Below are 17,596 nucleotides of genomic sequence, written 5' to 3'. Positions count from 1 at the left end.
CAAAAAAAAAAAAAAAAAAAGATTTATTCCTAGGTATTGAATGCAACATGAAAATGTAATAATTTTCTAATTGCTCACTGATGGGATACGGATACAGAAATAGAAATATTGGGGCCAGGTAAGGTAGCTCATGCCTATAATCCCAGCACTTTTGGGGAGGCTGAGCAGGGAGGATGCTTGAGGCCAGGAGTTTGAGACAAGCCTGGGCAACAGGGATACCTCATCTCCACAAAAAATAAATTAAAAAAAAAATTAGCTGGGAGTGGTGGTACATCCCTATAGTCCCAGCTACTTGGAAGGCCGAGATGGGAGGACTGCTTGCGCCTAGGAGTTGGAGGCTGCGGTGAGTTATGATTGTACCATTGCACTCCAGTTTGAATAACAAAGCGAGATCTTGTCTCCAAAAAAAAAAAAGAAAAAAAAAACTACTTCATATTTTCATTTACTAATTTTAATATTTATCTGAATATCTCTTGGATTTTCTACATACCTAATGTTTTTGAAAAAAAAAAAGTCCCTTTTGTTTTTCCTTTCAAATCTTTAGATCTTTTATCTTCCTTGCCTTACTGAGCACAGTTTTTAAATTAATGAAATGTTATAAAAATCTACTGTGAAGGGAACAAAACCTGCAAATAAATTAGGAATTGGCATGTTTCAAGGGCCCAGGTTCCTGGAAATTTTATCACCTAAGGGGTTAAGGGTAGAGGTACTGTCTGCCAGATGTGGCCATCTGATTACTGTTTAAGTTCTTTTTTTTTTTGAGACGGAGTCTCACCCTGTCACTCAGGCTAGAGTCCACTGGAGTGATCTCGGCGCACTGCAACCTCTCCCTCACAGGTTCTAGCGATTCTCCTCCCTCAGCCTCCTGAGTAGCTGGGATTACAGGCATGCGCCACCACAACTGGCTAATTTTTTTTGTATTTTTAGTAGAGATGGAGTTTTACCATGTTGGCAAGGCTGGTCTTGAACACCTGATCTCAAGTGATCCACCTGCTTCAGCCTCCCAAAGTGCTGGGATTATAGGCGTGAGCCACTGTGCCCAGCTTGATTACTGTTTAAGTTAATGAAAACAATTCTTCAACAAAACTGAAGAAAGAACATAACCGTTGGAAAAACAGGATTGTCTCCTTCTGTGTATGTAACAGAAGATGAAAAAATGATACCTCATCTAATTATCTTCAAAACTTCTATTTCAGAGAGACAAAAAAGTACAAAAATATGATTTACATTTAATAGTGATTATAGTTAATACAATGAAATTATAAATTCTCTAAAGCTTATATAACAAAACCCTTTTTCCTTGCAGGCTGGGGACAGTGAATTCCACAAGCTAGGCTGAAATCCCGCTTTGTGATTACTAGATGCATTTTCTTTTGGGTTTTATCTCAAGATGAAGTTACTTATATTTCATTGTATGCCTGTTGTCCTACCTAATATTACTGGCACCTCCTTTAATTCTCAAGTGTGCCAGCTAGCTGTAGACTAACTAAAGAAGAATTAGGAGAACCTAGGTTTTAGCTCTGGCCCACTCCTTGGGTAGTAACTTCACCTTTCTGACAATATCAGCATCTTTCTTCCAGGGTCATGTTGAGAATTAAATGAGATCCTGGATATAAAACTGGTAGATAAACTGTAGAATGCAACACATTTTCTTTCTTTCTTTCTTTTTTTTTTTTTTTTTGTTACACAGAGTCTCTTGCTCTGTCACCCAGGCTGGAGTACAGTGGCTTGATCTCAGCTCACTACAACCTCCACCTCTTGGGTTCAAATGATTCTCCTGCCTCAGCCTCCCTAGTAGCTGGGATTACAGGTGTACACCACCACGCCCAGCTAATTTTTGTATTTTTAGTAGAGACGGGGTTTCACCACATTGGCCAAGCTGGTCTCTAACTCCTGATCTCAGGTGATCTGCCCGCCTCAACCTCCCAAAGTACTGGGATTACAGGCATGAGCCACCATGTCCAGCCAGAATGTAACACATTCTAACAGGCATCTTTAGAAAGAAATTACTCCAAGTTATGTCAGTGAATATGGAGGAGTAGCGAGCTCTAAGGGCCATTACTTCATAGAAACAGTGAAAAAAGCAGAATAAACTTTATTGGAACTCTGTAAGATAGTCAAAGGTTTACCACAACCAAGCAAATGCTTAATTGAGAAAAAAAGTGACTGAAACTTGGCAGGAGAGCTCTGTGGCATTTTAACTTATCCTCACTCCATCCCTTGTCTCAGTGGCAGTCTTGAAGATGGCAGCCTCTATTCCTGGTGTAAGATTGTGGTGATAGAGGAAGCAAAACAGCTCTATGCTCAAAGAACTGTGGTCATCTGTTTTGACCTGTCAGGCAGCTTTCTAAACACTAATGCAAAGTGCTTGCCTTTATTTTGCTTAACTTGGAATTCCCTTGGTGGAGAAGTGTCTAAACGTCAAAACGTTTTATCTTAGTCTGTTTGTGCTGCTATAACAGAATACCACAGACTGGGTAATTTATAAAGAACAGTTTTCTCACAGTTCTGGAGGCTGGAAAGTCCAAGATAAAGGTGCCAGCATCTGGCAAGGGCTTTCTTGCTATGTCATCATATGGCAGAAGGCAGAGGGTAAGAGTATATGAGACAGCAAACCCATTCAGACAGAGCAGAACCATTTACGTGAGCCCTTTTTATAAAAGCAATATTGTATTCACGAGGACAAGCCCTCATGACCTAAACATCTCCTAAAAGGCCCCACTTCCCAACACTGTTGCACTAGGGATTACATTTTAAGTCATGAATTTTGAAGGGGGCACAAACATTCAAATCACAGCACATTTTAAGTCAAACGAACCAGCTGTTGCCGGCTGGGGCAAAGGGTATCAGTTGGGGCCAACAGTAGACATGACAAAAGGCCTCAGAGGAAAAGATGAGGAGTGAGATGCTTTGGCTAATAAAGGTTTTGAAAAGTTTCTGGGAGCCTAGAAGGCCACACACATGCCAACAATAGTGTACATGCTCTGAAAGGACCTAAGAAGGCCCTAAGATCTCATTTCTGGCTGACCTTCAAGCTCTGCACAAGTAGGAAGTAAAGGCAAAGCAGAGTTGTAACCTGCATGGCTGAGTGTTGAAGGTGTGCTCCACCATACGCAGAGAAGTCAGCCGTGAAGACTGGGAGTTTTGTGGTTTTATTGGCTCCAGGTATTTACGAAAACCTCTGTCAAATCACTGGCTGATCACTAAGCTTATATAACAGGGACTGTAGTAACCACATACAACAACAACAAAAATCTTATTTTTTGAGACAGGGTCTCACTCTGTTGCCCAGGCTGGAGTGCAGTGGCATGATCATGGCTCACTGCAGCCTCAACCTCCCTGGGCTCAGGTGATCCTACCACCTCAGCCTCCTGAGTAGCTGGGACCATGGGTATAGACCACCACACCTGGATAATTTTTGTATTTTTTGTAGAGACAGGGTTTCGCCATGTTGCCCAGGCTGGTCTCGAACTTCTGGGCTCAAGCGATCTGCCCACGTCAGCCTCCCAAAGTGCTGGGATTAAAGGTGTGAGCCACTGTGCCCAGCCAAAAATACAATCTTTAAAACAAACAAACAAAGAAAAGTTTAGAAGAGTCACTGAACAAACAACCATAACCTATAATAAGTAGTAAGAACAAAGCCTGAGGATGGGGAGAATCTGATTTCCAGAGTTATCACATTATAATACCCAAAATAAGCAGTTTTCAACAAAAAATTATCAGGCATGCAAAGAAACAAGAAGGCACAGCCCATTCATAGGAAAGAACAAAATGAATAGAAATTGTTCCTGAGAAACTCCAGACACTGGATTTACTAAACAAATACTTTAAATCAATTGTCTTTTTTTTTGAGACAGTCTCGCTGTCATTCAGGCTAGAGTGCAGTGGCGTGATCTTGGCTCACTGCAGCCTCTGCCTCTGCCTCAGCCTCCAGAGTAACTGGGATTACAGACACGTGCCACCATGACCAGATAATTTTTTTTTTTTTTTTTTTTTTTTTTTAGCAGGAACAAGGTTTCACTATGTTGGCAGGCTGATCTCAAACTCTTGACCTTAGGTGATCCACCCGCCTCGGCCTCCCAAAGTGTTGGGATTATAGGCGTGAGCCACCATGCCTGGCCTTAAATCAACTGTTTTAAATATACTCAAAGATCTAAAGGAAACCAGTAAAATGTCATAGCAAATAGTGAATATAAATGAAGAGACAAATTATAAAAACTAAATTCTGGCGCTGAAAAGTACAATGGCTGAAATGAAAAATTTATTAGAAGGGTTCAACAGAAGATTTGAGCAGGCAGAGGATGAATGCACCTGAAGACAGGTCATTTGAAGTTATCCAGTCTGAGGAGCAGAAAGGAAAAAAAAAGGTAAAGAAAAATGAAGAGTCTGAGAGACCTGTGAGGCACCATTAAATGTACCAACATAAGCATAATGGGAGTTCCCGAAGGAAGCAGAGAAAGGAGCAGAAAGAATATTTGAAGAAATGGCCAGAAACTCCCCAAATCTGATGAAAGACATGAACAAAAAAACTATCAATGGGGAATTCTATATCTAGGAAAACTATCTTTCAAAAATTAGCTCAGTGCAGTGGTGCATGCCTATAGTCCCAGCGACTTGGAAGGCTGAGGTGAGAGGTTTGGTTGTGCCCTAATTACCACCTGATATTCTATATATTTATTTTTTAATTTATTTACTGACTCCCCAACCTCTGCCCTAACATAAGAGAACAGAGATTTGGATTTGGGCACTGCTCTATACCTAACACCTAGAACAGTGCCTAGCACAGAAGTAGTATTCCATCAATTTTGATGGAATAAACACAATTAAATAAAAAAGCACAAATACCTACCGAGAATACATGTCATGGGGCAGGTTTCTTCCAGATTACTCAGAAATACTTCTTTTTTGTAGAACATTTTTGTGGGCTCATGCTCCGTTTCTTCTGGGTGAATGAAGATGGGGCCATAAAAATATGCAGCTCCATCTCGAACCCATACTTTTTCAATTCTTGGGGAGGAAAATATATAAATTACATTAAAAGTTTCCTTCTTGAAGGATTAATCTAACAAAAATTTCATTAACCAAAAACTTAGTAATGTGTACCATTCAGAGGAGTTTCAATGGCTGTTTTGGTAAGACAACTTCATTAATTTTTCCCCCATTAAACACATGAAAAAATACTTAGAAAAAGAGAAAGGAACATTTGGCTATTTTTCCAAGTGAAAAAAATTTTTTAACATAATATCAAGGCACAAAACTTAATAGTTTTATCTAATGACCAGGTTTTCTTCCTGAGACGTTCATGATGAAAACAGAACTAAGCATTTGTCATTGGACTTGTGAACCAAACAAAGACATAAACCATCAATATTTGGGGTCAGATCACATGAGTGGCAGACATTCCTTTAAGACAGTGGTTTATAATCTTTTTGAAGGTCAAGACCTAATATCCCTGGCTGGGCCCAGTGGCTCACGCTTGTAATCCCAGCACTTTAGGAGGCCAAGGAGGGTGAATCACGTGAGCTCAGGAGTTCAAGACCAGCCTGGGCAACATGGTGAAACCCCATCTCCACTAAAAATACAAAAACTAGTCAGCTGTGGCAGTGTGCACCTATAGTCCCAGCTACTTGGGAGGCTGAGGTGGGAAGATGACTTGAGCCCAGGAGGTGGAGGTTGCAGTGAGCCAAGATCATGCCACTGCACTCCAGCGTAGGTGACAGAACCAGATACTGTCTCAAAAAAAAAAAAAAAAAAAAAAAGGATCTAGTGCCCCTTCACCCCTTTAGAGTTTGATGAAAGCCATTATTCTTGACAACTAACCCATAAAGTTGACATTATTATTGCTCCATATTATCGTGATTCCTGACATGAAGTATCATACTTATTTCAGTTTATGGTAACTGCACCCTTCCTGTCCTCAGGCTTACACACAGGAGTCACCCTTGACTTTTTTATCTTTCTCAGACCCCACACTCCATTTATCAAGAATACTATTAACTTGACCTTCAAAATACTATCTTTTGCAATCACCCTGGTCTGAAGCATGATCGTTCTTGCCTGGATTATTGCAACAGCATCCTGGGCGGTGGATCTCCTTGCTTCTGCCTTGACTTTTTACAGTCTATTCTCAACAACCAATAGGCAGAGCAATCCTATTAAGATCTAAATCAAATGTCACTCTGTGCTTGAAACAACCGATGGCACTCCATTAACTCAGTAAAAACCCAAATCCCTATAATGGTCTCTGAGGCCCTATGTGATATGCACCCCACCCCTGGCACTTATCTCTTACTAACTCATTAATGGCTCACTCTCCTAGTAACAAACAGCCCTGGCATGCTTCTCCTCAGGTGTTTATACTGGCTGTTCCCACTGCCTGGAATCTTTTCTCCCTGTATATTCACATTATTCACTTTCTCAGTTTCTTCAAGTGCTGGCTCAGCTGCCGACTTCTCAGTGAGGCCTATATAAACCATTCTCCCTGCTCTGACCATGGGACCCCCTTCTCCCCTTGTTCTGCTCTATTTTTTCTACAGCATGTATCATGACCTAACATACTATACACTTTACTTATTCACGATGTTGTTTGTCTTCACACTAGAAAAAAGCTCCCCAGGACTAAGAATATTTGTCTGTTTTATTCACTAATGTATCCACAGAGCCTGGTAAATAGTAGGTATAATAAATGCTTACTGAATGATGAACAGATACAAACTGAAGTCTAGAGGGCTAAATCATTCACCTAAGGACCTACAACTAACAGAGCTGGGACTTAGGGAATGAACTACTGTTCTAAGCCATTATCCTTTCCTACCCAACCCTATACCAGACTCTGCTGTGTTTGCCATTCAACCACACTGTCATCCTTTTGTCATTTACTTGTTCATCAAATATCTGAGCCCCTACTATGTTTCATGCACTATAATTTGAGCAGGGAATACAAGGGTGAAACCTGACAATAACACAATGAACACCAATATGTGATATATACGCTAAGAAAGAAATATGTGGTGCTTTGAGAGTGTGCAACAGGGAGACTTAACCCAGTCTGCAGTGGACAGGAAAGACTTCCTTTTAAGGAAGTGTCACTTCAAATTTATGCTAAAGGAGTTTACCATATGAAGTAGGCAGGGAGATTTCTGAGCTGAGAGTTCTGTAAATAGTGGAAGAAAACAAAAGAGCCCAAAGGAATAATCTAAAGAAGAAAGTATGGTTGGAGGGGAACGTGGTGTGAGAAGAAGCTGGAGAAACTGCCAGGGGAAGGACTTTTGTCTTCATCCGAAGGGTGATTAATTTCTACTGGTTCCAAATTTCTCAGATTCAACCTTATCTTCCCTATTTCAATGACACTCACCTGCCCACACGAGGACGCACCAGGCCATGGGACTTGATGAAGACACAGTCGCCAACCTTCAGCCACATGTCATTGTAATGGAGCTGCTCAAAGTAGTGGCAACCTGGTTCACCATTGGACATTTCCACAGGGACATCTTCTTTTTCCTGTTGTAAAGAAAACTAGCTGAAGAAAGGTAGCTGATAATCAAGGAATAGAGAAGGTAAGAAACGAAAGCAGACTTTTCTTTCACATTAACTTAAAAGAAAAAACCACCATTGGTTACGTGGCTCACGTAATCCTAGCATTTTGGGAGGCCAAGGCAGGACAATCTCTTGAGCCCAAGAGTTTGAGACCAGCTTGGGCAACATAGTGAGACCTTGTCTCAACTAAAGAAAGAAATTAAAATAAAAAATTAGTCGGGCGTGGTAGTGCACGCCTGTAGTCCCAGCTACTGAGGAGGGTAGATCACTCGAGCTCAGGAGGTCGAGGCTGCAGTGAGCTAGGATCACGCCATTGTACTCCAGCCTGGGCGACGAGCAAGACCCTGTCTCAAAAAAAAAAGTAAATTAAAACAAACAAACAAAAAAACATAGAAACTTTGAAGGAGGCTAGGAAACAAATCAATTAGGTTATTGAAATAAATGAAGTCTTATCAAGTATCTATTTTAAATTTCTAGTTAATTTTCATAAAACAATATTATCCCAAGACGCTTTTATCCTGTCTCCCTCCTGCTCTCAATTCCCATTGCCTTTAGAAACAAACAAAAAAAAACTGGAGAGGATTTATCGGTATTTAAAAGCAGACTCATTCATGCATTACTATAGTGTAAGGGGCAAATTCTATACAAGCTTCCTCTCTATCACATTTACTGGGCTCCCTTAATGTCTTAACATTAACAGTTGATAAGATTTAGGCCAGGCACAGTGGCTTATGTCATAACCCCAGCACACTGGGAGGACAAGGTGGGAGGACTGCTTGAGCCAGGAGTTCAAGACCAGCCTGGGCAATACAGTGAGATCTCATTTCCAAAAAAATTTAAAAATTAGCTGTGTTTGGTGACATGCATCTGTATTCACAGCTACTTGGGAGGCTGAGGTAGGAAGACTGCTTGGGCCTGGGAATTGGGGTTTGCAGTGAGCTGAGATCGTGCCACTGCACTCCAGCCTGGGTAACAGAAAGAGACCCTATCTCAAACAAAAGAAAACAAACCACAAAAAACAACTGATAGATCTAAAATTTTTACTATTTTGATTTATTCCAAAATGGAAAGGAATAGCATAGCCTCTGTGATATAAACACGCTGTTTTTGTTGTTGTTGTTGTTTTCTTGAGACGGAGTCTTGCTTTGTCACCCAAGCTGGAGTGCAGTGGCACGATCTCAGCTCACTGCAAGCTCCGCCTCCCGGGTTCACGCCATTCTCCTGCCTCAGCCTCTGGAGTAGCTGGGACTACTGGCACCTGCTACCATGCCCAGCTCATTTCTTTTGTATTTTTAGTAGAGACAGGGTTTCACTGTGTTAGCCAGGATGGTCTTGATCTCCTGACTTCGTGATCCACCCGCCTCAGCCTCCCAAAGTGCTGGGATTACAGGAGTGAGCCACCATGCCCGGCCAAACATGCTCTGTTTTTTAATAAATTACAGCATCTGTCACCTACTGACTGCTATGGCTTTGGGCAAATTATTTCACCTCTTATGCCTTAGTTTCCTAGAGTTGTGAAGATAATGATAGTGTGGCCACCAGATAGGGTTGTTTACGAAGCTTAAGTAACATAATCCATGCTCAAGTACATAGAAAAATGCCTGACTCATAAAACCACTTAACAGACATCATTATCGTTGTTGTTTTATAGTCCTGACTAAAAAAGCAAAAGCAAAAAGAAGATACTTCTAACTAATGTAAAGATGGTAAAGAAGAACCATCATTTACTGAGAACCTAGCTGATAATTGGCACAAGGCTAGATGTTATAAATATCTTAACTCCAAAACATATATAAGCTGAGGAAACTCCAAAGCCTCCAAGTTTTCTATAGCATCTTCCTGAGAATACTTCAAACTTCACACTTAAAAAAATTCCTCCTTTACAATGTCCAAATAATTTAACATTCTGATCTTTATGACTTCAAATGTGATACTGAAATGGTATTCTTGGAAAATCATTAAGAATGTGGGAAGGCCGGGAGTGGTGGCTTACGCCTGTAATCCCAGCACTTTAGAAGGCCAAGGCAGGCGGATCACTTGAGGCCAGGAGTTCGAGACCAGACTGGCCAACATGGTGAAATCCCATCTCTATTAAAGATACAAAAATTAGCCAGGCATGGTGGTGCATGCCTGTAGTCCCAGGAACTTGGGAAACAGACACAAGAATTGCTTGAACTCAGGAGGCAGAGGTTGCAGTGAGTCGAGATTGTGCCACTATACTCCAACCTGGGCAGACTCTGTCTCAAAAAAAAAAAAAAAGAATCAGAGAGGTTCCATATACATGACAGGCAAGGGACATCTGAAAGAATGGAAGCTGTGAATAAAACAACCCATGAGATTAATAATATCTTTTCCTTTAAGGAATGGGTTCTATTCTAAAGTAATTCTTTTTGTTTTTTTTTGATACGGAGTCTCGCTCTGTTGACAGGCTGGAGTGCAGTGGCGCAATCCCGGCTCACTGCAACCTCCCCCTCCTGGGTTCAAGTGATTTTCTTGCCTCAGCCTCCTGAGAAGCTGAGATTACAGGCACGCACCACCACGCCTGGCTAATTCTTGTATTTTTAGTAGAGACAGGGTTTCACCATGTTGGCCTGGATGGTCTTGATCTCCTGACCTTGTGATCCGCCCGCCTCAGTCTCCCAAAGTGATGGGATTACAGGCATGAGCCACCGAGCACGGCCTAAAGTTATTCTTTAAAAAAGTTCTGGTCGGGAGTGGTGGCTCTCACCTGTAATCCCAGCACTTTGGGAAGGTGAGGTGGGTGGGTCACCTGAGGTCAGGAGTTCAAGACCAGCTTGACCAATATGGTAGAAATCCGTCTCTACTAAAAATACAAAAATAGCCAGGCATGGTGGTGTGCGCCTGTAGTCCCAGCTACTCGGGAGGCTAAGAGAGGAGAATCACTTGAATCTGGGAAGTGGAGGCTGCAGTGAGCTGAGACTGCGTCACTGCACTCCAGCCTGGGCGACAGAGCGAGACTCTGTTTCAAAAAAAAAAAAAAGCAAAAAAGCTCCTGAATGACCTGTCTTGGTCATGTAATATTGAAATAAAGATATGAGACCAAAAAGATCAAGTAACTCATATACAGAGAGTTGCTAGAGACTTCTAAATACCAGGTAAGAAATCTAAGTTAATTATCATACTGACTTCCATTGCTAATTTTTTTTTTTTTTTTTTTTAGACGGAGTCTCGCTCTGTTGCCTAGGCTGGAATGCAGTGGCATGATCTCAGCTCACTGCAACCTACACCTACTGGGTTCAAGTGATTCTCCTGCCTCAGCCTCCCAAGTAACTGGGATTATAGGCACCTGCCACCACGCCAACCTCCTCAGCCTCCCAAAGTGCTGGGATTACAGGTGTGAGCCACTGAGCCCAACCGGATAATTGTTCTTTTAAAAGAAATTATTTTATGACTCCAACACATTCCCATACTGATAAAATATAAAAAATCACATTCTTTCCCAGCCCCATGATGTCACCTCTTACGGAGAATCTTTTGGAGCACCTGTTTGAGTACTACCATTGGAGCATACATCTTTGCCATCAAACTGCTGGGTCAGACACTGGGCCGGGCACGGTGGCTAACGCCTGTAATCCCAGCACTTTGGGAGGCCAAGGCGGGTGGATCACGAGGTCAGGAGATCGAGACCATCCTGGCTAACACGATGAAACCCCGTCTCTACTAAAAACACAAAAAATTAGACGGGCGTGGTGGCGGGCACCTGTAGTCCCAGCTACTCAGGAGGCTGAGGCAGGAGAATGGTGTGAATCTGGGAGGTGGAGCTTGCAGTGAGCTGAGATCGCGCCACTGCACTCCAGCCTTGGGGACAGAGCGAGACTCCATCTCAAAAAAAAAAAAAAAGACACCAATGGGGTGGGGGCAGTGGCTCACACCTGTAATACCAGCACTTTGGGAGGCCGAGGCAGGCGGATTATCAGAGGTCAGGAGTTTGTGACCAGCCTGGCCAACATAGTGAAACCCTGTCTCTACTAAAAATACAAAAATTAGCTAGGTGTGGTGGTGCACACCTGCAATCTCAGCCACTCAGGAGGGTGAGGCAGCAGAATCACTTGAACCCAGGAGGCGGAGGTTGCAGTGAGCTGAGATCACGCCACCGCACTTCAGCCTGGGCAACAGTGAGACTCCATCTAAAAAACAAAAAAAAGACACCAATAGGAGAAAAGTGTGTGTGGTCTCATCCTGTACCAGGCTACACATATTATCAATCTTTTCAACTCTAGCCATCCTGTTAGGTATTATACAAACTATTAGGTTAACTAATACATGTTTTTTGCTGCCTTCTTTCTGTAAATTATCTATTTGGGCCTCTGCTCATTTTTGTAGTCCTACTTTCCCCCCTAGACCCTAAAGAGCTCTTTGTATATTAGAAACAGTAGTCCCTAGACTGTTTTATTAACCTTGTATTTTCAACCATAAATCAATAAAATGATCAATGGTTTTATATAATGAACAGAAAATCCTCGTCTATTCCAAGTTTATTATTGAAAAAAATTATAGGTAAATGACTGTTTTCTAAATTAAATAAAATTCTAAAAATTTTCTGTAGAGACAAGGTCTTGCTATGTTGCCCAGGGCCGTCTGAACTCCTGGCTTCAACTGATCCACTTGTCTTGGCATCCCAAAATGCTGGGATTACAGGCGTGTGACACTGTACTGGGTTTTAATTTTGTTTTTTAACTGTAGTTTTATAAAATGTAATACATCTGGCAGGGCAAAGCTCTAATTTTTAAATTAAAAAAAATCCCTCAGTTCACTGTCAAAGGGCAAAGCTCTCTTTCATACCCTTTCTTCCCCCTTCTTTTCTGGTGACTGTCACATATTTATTCTTAACAAGAATGCTAGAATAATTTTGTCAAGTTTCAAAAACAATCTATGCAAGTCTTTTATGTCCTTCAGTAAATTTTTTTCCTAGAGGTTCTATATATTCCTTGTTAAGGTTATTTCTTAAAGTATTTTGTTGTTAGTGTGAAATAGATATTTTCTTCCATAAGATTTTTCTAACAGTTGCTAAAGTGTATTCAACACTTTCACTTTACTTTCAAAAGTCTTATTAGTTTAGGCCGGGCGCGGTGGCTCACGCTTGTAATCCCAGCACTTTGGGAGGCCGAGGCGGGCGGATCACGAGGTCAGGAGATCGAGACCACGGTGAAACCCCGTCTCTACTAAAAATACAAAAAATTAGCCGGGCGTGGTGGCGGGCGCCTGTAGTCCCAGCTACTCGGAGAGGCTGAGGCAGGAGAATGGCATGAACCCGGGAGGCGGAGCTTGCAGTGAGCCGAGATTGCGCCACTGCACTCCAGCCTGGGTGACAGAGCGAGATTCCGTCTCAAAAAAAAAAAAAAAAAAAGTCTTATTAGTTTATATATGAAGACTATTCATTTACATATGGATTTTGAAATTTCAATTTGCTAAATTTTCTGTTCCCAAAACTTTTCAGTTAATTTCTCCCAATTATCTGCAAAAAAGTATTCTTGCTTTTTTTTTTTTTTTAGATGGTCTTGCTCTGTTGACCAGGCTGGAGTACAGTGGTGCAATCACAATTTACTGCAGCCTCTACCTCCTGGGCTCATGGGATACCCCCATCTCAGCCATCCAAGTAGTTGGGTCTACAGGCATGTGCTACCATGCCTGGCTAATTTTTGTACTTTTTGTAGAGATGGGGTTTCACCATGATTCCTAGGGTAGTCTCAAAATCCTGGACTCAATACCTGCCTTGGCCTCCCAAAGTTCTAGGATTACAGGTATGAGCCAACACGCCTGTCCTCTTGCTTCTTTATTGTCAATGTTTTTACTGCTTTTGCTTATCTAACTACATTGGCTAATTTCAGAAAAATATTAAGTAACACTAGAACAGTAAGCCCCTTTGTCCAGGGTGTAACTTTAAAAAGAAATTTGTTTTATAGGCTTTAGGCTTGAGACACAAATATGAATTAAAAAAAAAATTACACTAGAAGAAATACCTATTGAAAGTCTTAAAAAAAATCAAGATGGGTTCTCTACCAAATAATTTTTCCTGTGATCTAATGGAATAATGAATGAAATTTAAAGATCTCCCTAACTTTGAACAATTCTTGCTTTCTTAGAATGAATTCTCACTTCTTGGTCATGTTGTTCTCAGAGAAGTAATTTGATTTCACTTACTTTTTTCCCCCAAGTAATTTTTGCATCAATATACATGAATAAGACTGAGTTGCAGTTTTTTGTTTTTATTTTTCAGGTTGTGAAATCAAGATTATCCTGGCTTTGCAAAACAAACTGGAAATTTCTTGTTCTCCCTGCTCTGAAACAGCTTTAACAGTATAATAATCATAGGTTCCTTAAAGAAAAAGTCACCTATGGAACTGTCTGACCTCAGTACTCTTTGGGGTCAGTTCTATGATACTTTAAAAAATTTCTTCATGTTGTTGTACATTCTGTATTATATCTCTTCTTGATTCCATTTTGGTAATTTGTGATATCCTAGACAATTAGCCATTTTATTTAGGTTTTCAAATTTATTAGCAGAAATATACAGTCTTTACATTTCTTCCACATTTATTTATTTACTTATTTTTTGAGACAGAGTTTCGCTCTTGTTGCCCAGGCTGGACTGCAATAGCGCGATCTCGGCTCACTGCAACCTCCGCCTCCTGGGTTCAAGCAATTCTCCTGCCTCAGCTTCCCAAGTAGTTGGGATTACAGGCACCCACCACCTCACCTGGCTAATTTTTTGTATTTTTAGTAGAGACAGGGTTTCACCAAGTTGGCCAGGCTGGTCTCAAACTCCTGACCTCAGGTAATCCACCCACCTCGGCCTCCCAAAGTGCTGGGATTACAGGTGTGAGCCACCGTGCCCGGCCTTCTTCCACATTTTGTGTCGAAGTTTAACCCCTTTCTTTTCCCATTATTATATAGTTGGCAGTTTATCTAATTGGACTTGTCAAATAATTAGCTCTTAGATTTAAATTTTTTTTTTTTTTTTTTTTTTTTTTGAGACAGTCTCACTCCATTGCCCAGGCTGCAGTAGAGTGGCATGGTCTCGGCTCACTGCAGCCTCCGCCTCCCGGGTTCACGCCATTCTCCTGCCTCAGCCTCCCGGGTAGCTGGGATTACAGGCACGTACCACCACACCCAGCTAATTTTTGTATTTTTAGTAGAGATGGGGTTTTACCATGTTGGTCAGGCTGGTCTCGAACTCCTGACCTTGTGATCTGCCTGCCTTGGCCTTCCAAAATCCTGGGATTACAGGCGTGAACCAATGCGCCTGGCCTGATTTACTTTTAAATTATAATGTACAGTTTTGAAAGTGTAAATTTCTTTCTGTTATAGTTTCCTTCTTTCTGTTTGGCTAAGGTTTTGTGTTTTTGCTCTTTTTCTAAGTTTGAATACTTTATTCATTTATTTTCTGGAATAGGTTTTTTGAGATGTAAAATTTTTTTCTGTGTGGCTATTATCTGCATACCTTTTCCAAGTTAAAATTGTCTTCAGCTCGACTGTCCTCTGAGTTGTCTGTATTCTTCTCATCATCACCTTTATCTGCATTTGCAAATACAGAGGCCACACGAACCACAGGCAGAGGCACATCCCGAGGGACAAACCTAACTGAGCTGATGGGCATCGTCCACAGTTTAATTTTCTTAAAAGATTTGGTTTTGGCAGAATACCGTGATTCACAGACAAAAACATCCTCATCTCGGAAGTTTTCTGGGCATAACTTAAAGTATTCCTGGGGGGTGGGGAGGGCATAAGAATAAAACTAGTTAGGTGAATTTTCTGAAAACCAGTTTAAAAAAAAAAAAGCAAATAACCAACCAACCAAACAAAAGCTGAACTGATTAGACTTTCTGGCAGTTAACAAAAAATAATAAACGACCAGAGATTTAGAAGTATTTCTTTGGCTACAGAATGGACTTATTATACATACACCCTTTAAATTATAAAAACAAATAATTCCATTTAGCTTACAATTGCTCTTCGAAAACATATGAACATTTCATATAGCTATAATGTTCCTTAAAGCTTTGAAGAGGGCTTGTGTGTGTGTATGAGATACACAAAAGCACACATTATTACCTAAAAACCAAACTGAAAATTTGTAATGATTATCCTTCAAAAAACATCATACTTAAAAATTAGCCTGGCAATATTAAAAACTGAACCTAACTGCATTATAGCCAGTTTAGGCAGCAAGTGGTCTTTCACAACCAAGTTCAGGTTAATTTCTTCCCAAATCTTTACATATAGCTATATAGACACGGCTTAAAAAACAGTTTAAAACAGAGTTCCTAATTTTGTAAATATTGATTATTTTCTGTGTTTGAAAATTTTATTCCTAGGGAATAAGTGATACTTTGGGATTTAATGAGTTTCTTACCTTGACAAACATGACCACACACTTGCCTAGAATTTTACTAACTGGAACTTTGTTGTAATAGTCACTCTTAAAAACTTCTTTTTCTAGAAATTTTCGTGTAGCCAGGTGGAATGTTTCATTTGGTCGGTAAAACCAACAGCCATACAACCATTTTTCACCTCAAAAAATGGGGGGTGGGGGAAGGGGAAGAGAAAGAGAATCATTGTTAACAGAAATCACTTTTTTTTTTTAAGAGTCTGCGTCTCACTATGTTTGCCCAGGCTGGACTTGAATTCCTGGGCCAAAGTGGTCCTCCAACCTCAGCCTCCTGAGTAGCTGGGACTACAAGTATAAGTCACTGTGCCCAGCTCAGAAATCACACATTCTTTGCAAAATTAGGAAATACACCATCAATCCATTCTGCCATGATCTGAACCTAGCACTGTGCTTATTTTTACAGCTACAGTTTCTTAATATAATTATCCATAGAAGAAATAATACTCTAAAATAATAAAGTGTAATGAGGCCTAAAAAATGCATGCTACTTTTTCCCCCTCATATATATATATATATACGTATATATATATATATATACACATATATATATATGTATATATATACGTATACATATGTATATATATATCCACCCTCAACCTCTTGGTCTCAAGTGATCCTCCTGCCTCAGCCTCTCAAGTTGCTGGGACCACAGCAAGTACAACCACACCCTGATTTTCTTATTTTTTCTAGAGAAGGGGTCTTGCCATGTTGCCCAGGCTCTTCTTCATATTAAAAGCCATATAAAATACATAATGAGGAGGACAGGTGATGAGACCTGCTCCACTCTGCTCTGGTTAGCACATACCTAGAGTTGTGCACTTTAGTAAGGGGATAGATATGCTACTGAAGGACATATTTAGCTCTCTGGTGAAGGAATACAAAAGTATTTCATGTGATAGGCAGCTCAAAGAACTGGATTGCCTGGATCACATTTCCACCAACTTTTGGCTTCATTAACTTCTATGCATACTCCATGTCTCAATTTAAAGGCAACTGTTCTAGAAAGCCTTTTTGAAAACAAATGCTAAGCCAAGGCATGTCATTCTATAATAATTTCTTTTTTGATCATAATCTTCCTTACTGGAGTGGTTTTACGAGGGAAAATATCAGCTTTTTGTTCTTCTGAATCTATGTCACTCTACATAAAGTTTGGCTCAAAGTATGTTTTTAATAAGTATCAACTGAATGAACGAATCTCAACCAAACTTTAAGAAGTTTTTTTTTTTTTTTTTTTGAGACAAGAGTCTTACTCTGTCACCCAGGCTGGAGTGCAATGGCGTGATCTCGACTCCCTTGTGAGCTCTGCCTCCTGGGTTCACGCCATTCTCCTGCCTCAGCCTCCAGAGTAGCTGGGACTACAGGTGCCCACCACCACGCTCGGCTCATTTTTTCTATCTTTTTAGTAGAGACGGGGTTTCACTGTGTTAGCCAGGATGGTCTCGATCTCCTGACCTCGTGATCTGCCCGCCTCGGCCTCCCAAAGTGCTGGGATTACAGGCGTGACCCACGGCGCCCGACCTAGAAGCTGTATTTCTTTTGACTCAGCTATGACACTTGCCCAATAGGTCCTATGTTTTTCATATGATGGGTGCTTATTTATATTTATTGATATATTGAACAATTATTATGGAAAGGCTTAAGATGTCTGAG

General features: G+C 40.8%; 1 protein-coding gene across 50 annotated transcripts in view; it reads right to left on the bottom strand.

The window, feature by feature from the left end:
- Nucleotides 1-17,596, bottom strand: part of PBRM1 (polybromo 1) — a 142,888-nt gene that overhangs the window by 28,212 nt on the left and 97,080 nt on the right. For 37 of the 50 annotated variants that reach the window (XM_058442107.1, XM_032161330.2, XM_058442117.1 and 34 more), the window contains 4 exons: nt 15,911-16,068; nt 14,999-15,262; nt 7,355-7,500; nt 4,850-5,007 (listed from right to left, as the gene is read on the bottom strand). In XM_058442107.1, coding sequence (XP_058298090.1) covers nt 4,850-5,007; nt 7,355-7,500; nt 14,999-15,262; nt 15,911-16,068 — 726 coding nt within the window. The remainder of the gene's footprint in view (nt 1-4,849; nt 5,008-7,354; nt 7,501-14,998; nt 15,263-15,910; nt 16,069-17,596) is intronic. The other 13 variants (XM_032161337.2, XM_058442100.1, XM_058442118.1 and 10 more) reach the window with 1 other exon arrangement.

Source organism: Hylobates moloch, unplaced genomic scaffold, assembly GCF_009828535.3.
Source record: "Hylobates moloch isolate HMO894 unplaced genomic scaffold, HMol_V3 SCAFFOLD_8, whole genome shotgun sequence".
In the NCBI taxonomy this organism is placed as follows: Eukaryota; Metazoa; Chordata; class Mammalia; order Primates; family Hylobatidae; genus Hylobates; species Hylobates moloch.
Note: the sequence above shows the minus strand (reverse complement) of the source record. Positions and strands in the feature narration are given on the sequence as shown.